Source organism: Helianthus annuus, chromosome 17 (genome assembly GCF_002127325.2).
Source record: "Helianthus annuus cultivar XRQ/B chromosome 17, HanXRQr2.0-SUNRISE, whole genome shotgun sequence".
Lineage (NCBI taxonomy): Eukaryota > Viridiplantae > Streptophyta > Magnoliopsida > Asterales > Asteraceae > Helianthus > Helianthus annuus.
Window position 1 is genome coordinate 16,930,932 of NC_035449.2, and position 2,843 is coordinate 16,933,774.

Below are 2,843 nucleotides of genomic sequence, written 5' to 3' on the forward strand. Positions count from 1 at the left end.
GCTGAAATGAACAGCGCTCGAGCCTAAACAAGCCTGTGCCCAGCTTGGTTCGTTTACTCCCTAGTTCTGGGCTCATGCGTATTGTTATGAATCCGAGGCCACAACTCTAGTCCTCTAGAGTCGATTACTCGAAGGCGTGGGTCGCATGGCTCCAGATAATGGGCCGTTGATGATTCCTTTTTTTTTTATTTTGGCTACAACAGGGTTCACTAGTTCTTATATTGCCACAATGGGCTTAGGATATTGAGCTTTAGGATACCTTTCATCTGGACATGTTTTCTCAAACTAGTTATTTGTTTTTTCTTTTATGATGAAACAAGTAACTTTAAATAATAATAATAATAAATAAATAATATAAAACACCTTGTAGGGTAAAAGTCAATATTGCCCTCAAGAATCCACAGCCACAAGTAGTTCACAAGTGTAAGATTATTTGATGCCACGTCAGCCCAATAATATTCTGCAAAGGCCCACATGACAACCCAAACAACCAATCACAACATAATTTCTTCTACTCACTCCTATCCTTTTAGATAAGCCCATTATGCCTTTAACACCATCCAACTTCTTCCTCACAATCCTACTCATTCTTCATCACCAATTCTTCTTGTAGACAAAAACACAATGGCTTGTGCTTCTTCTGCCATTGCAGCTGTTGCTTTCTCTTCTCCAAGGTAATATCTTTTATTATTAGAATAGAATGTGGGTTGTACTAACTATTTATACTAACTTTTTGTTGATTTTATTTGTATAGTTCACAGAAGAGTGTTGGATCAACAAAGGCTTCTTTTCTTGGTGGGAAGAAGTTGAGAGTTAGCAAGGTGGGTGCACCGTCCGGTTCACGATCATTCGGAACCGTGTGCGTTGCGGCTGACCCCGATAGACCCATTTGGTTCCCTGGCAGCACTCCACCAGAATGGCTCGATGGCAGGTCCGGTTCAATTATAACTTACGTTATAAAAAAAAACACCAACCCTTTATTATGTTTTGGTCATCTTAACATTTAGTTTTTTATAACTTGCTTACTTGCAGCCTTCCCGGAGACTTTGGTTTTGATCCTCTTGGCCTAGGTAAGCATAGTGTTTCAATTCATAAATTTTACCAACACAAATAGTATTAGAGATAACGTATTAGTTAGAGTGTATGTAATAATATTTACCATAGTTACGAAATATGAGCCTAGATCAAATACAAATACATCTTATCATATGGTTAAACGTAGGAAGCCAAATGTTGATACGCAAATATCAAAGTGTGACATATCAGCACTTTGTTATTTGCATATCGACACCTTACATCTCACTAGTTTTAGGTTAATAGTATTGTGTACCGGAACTTTCTATACAAGATATTATTTAATTACTTTCCTTTCTTACTACCCCAATTCTACTTTTGTCTTTTATACACAGTTGATCAATAATACACAATAACTTGCGGTGTTTTCATTATTATATAAGTAGATCGCACCATGTTAGTGTTTTTTTTATAACAAGATGGAATTTGTGAACGATAGGATCGGATCCCGAGACTTTGAGATGGAACGTACAAGCGGAACTTGTACATTGCAGATGGGCAATGTTAGGAGCAGCCGGGATTTTCATCCCGGAATTCCTAACAAAAATCGGAATCTTAAACACTCCATCATGGTACACTGCTGGTGAACAAGAATACTTCACCGACAAAACCACACTCTTCATCATTGAGCTTATTTTCATCGGTTGGGCCGAAGGAAGAAGATGGGCCGACATCATCAAACCTGGGTGTGTTAACACTGACCCCATCTTCCCTAACAACAAGCTGACCGGGACAGATGTCGGGTACCCAGGTGGGCTATGGTTCGACCCACTCGGGTGGGGAACCGGCTCGCCTGCAAAACTCAAAGAATTGAGGACAAAGGAGATCAAGAATGGAAGACTGGCTATGTTGGCTGTGATGGGTGCATGGTTCCAAGCCATCTACACTGGAACCGGACCCATTGACAACTTGTTTGCTCACCTTGCTGACCCGGGTCACGCCACCATCTTCGCTGTAAGTGAAATTCATAAATCTTTTAATAGATTATATGTTCGTGATAATCATGTGTAATTAAATATTTAAATGGTAATTTCAGGCATTCAAGGGCTAAGCATGCATATGGAGGAATTTAAAGAGTTTTTGGCAAGTGGTGTTTGTGTGTCATTAGAAATTGTATCTTCATCTTAATTTACTGTAGAGAAGTTTTAATGCAATGTACAAATACCTCTTAATTTCAACTCTTAATGTTGCATATATAGTCAAGCAAAACATAAAGCACATCACCGCAAACAAATGACAAGAATCGACAAGTGATTAAATCCAATACTAATAAAAAAGTATACATAATGTCACATGACATTCTTATACTATGACAAGAGTCTATTTAATGCCACATAGTATTTTCTATTTAATTTACTATTATTATTAATTAATTAATTAATTAATTAATTAATTAATACAAAACAATAAAAAATTCCTTAACCACTTAATACTAATAAATATTTTATTGTTTAGTTAGATATTGATTATTTACTTTTGAGTTATCTAAAATATATAGTTAGTTATTAGAAAAAATCTACTTATAATAAACAATTTCAAATAATGTCAATGTGACAATACCTTCTTATTTTTTAAAGTCATTTTTTACTAGATGTTTAAAACATCTTATTAAATAAATTATTAATTTATATTATAATAATAAAAAAGGTAAAAAATAGGTTAATCTGATATTTGAAAACCGGTTTACTTTCATACTTTGAAAACACTTTTAATATTATTAGACCCGTGTAATAAACGAGTTTAATGACATAATATCTTCATAATGGAGT

At 35.2% G+C, this 2,843-nt stretch overlaps 1 protein-coding gene across 1 annotated transcript; it reads left to right on the forward strand.

Annotated features, from left to right (window-relative positions):
• The first annotated feature begins 514 nt into the window (after positions 1–514).
• On the forward strand, positions 515–2,272 carry LOC110926405 (chlorophyll a-b binding protein, chloroplastic). Its single transcript, XM_022170166.2, has 5 exons — positions 515–674; positions 755–931; positions 1,033–1,070; positions 1,514–2,028; positions 2,111–2,272. The coding sequence occupies exons 1-5, from the start codon at positions 625–627 to the stop codon at positions 2,123–2,125; spliced, it is 795 nt and encodes a 264-aa protein (XP_022025858.1). The 5' UTR covers positions 515–624; the 3' UTR covers positions 2,126–2,272.
• Positions 2,273–2,843: the final 571 nt, after the last annotated feature.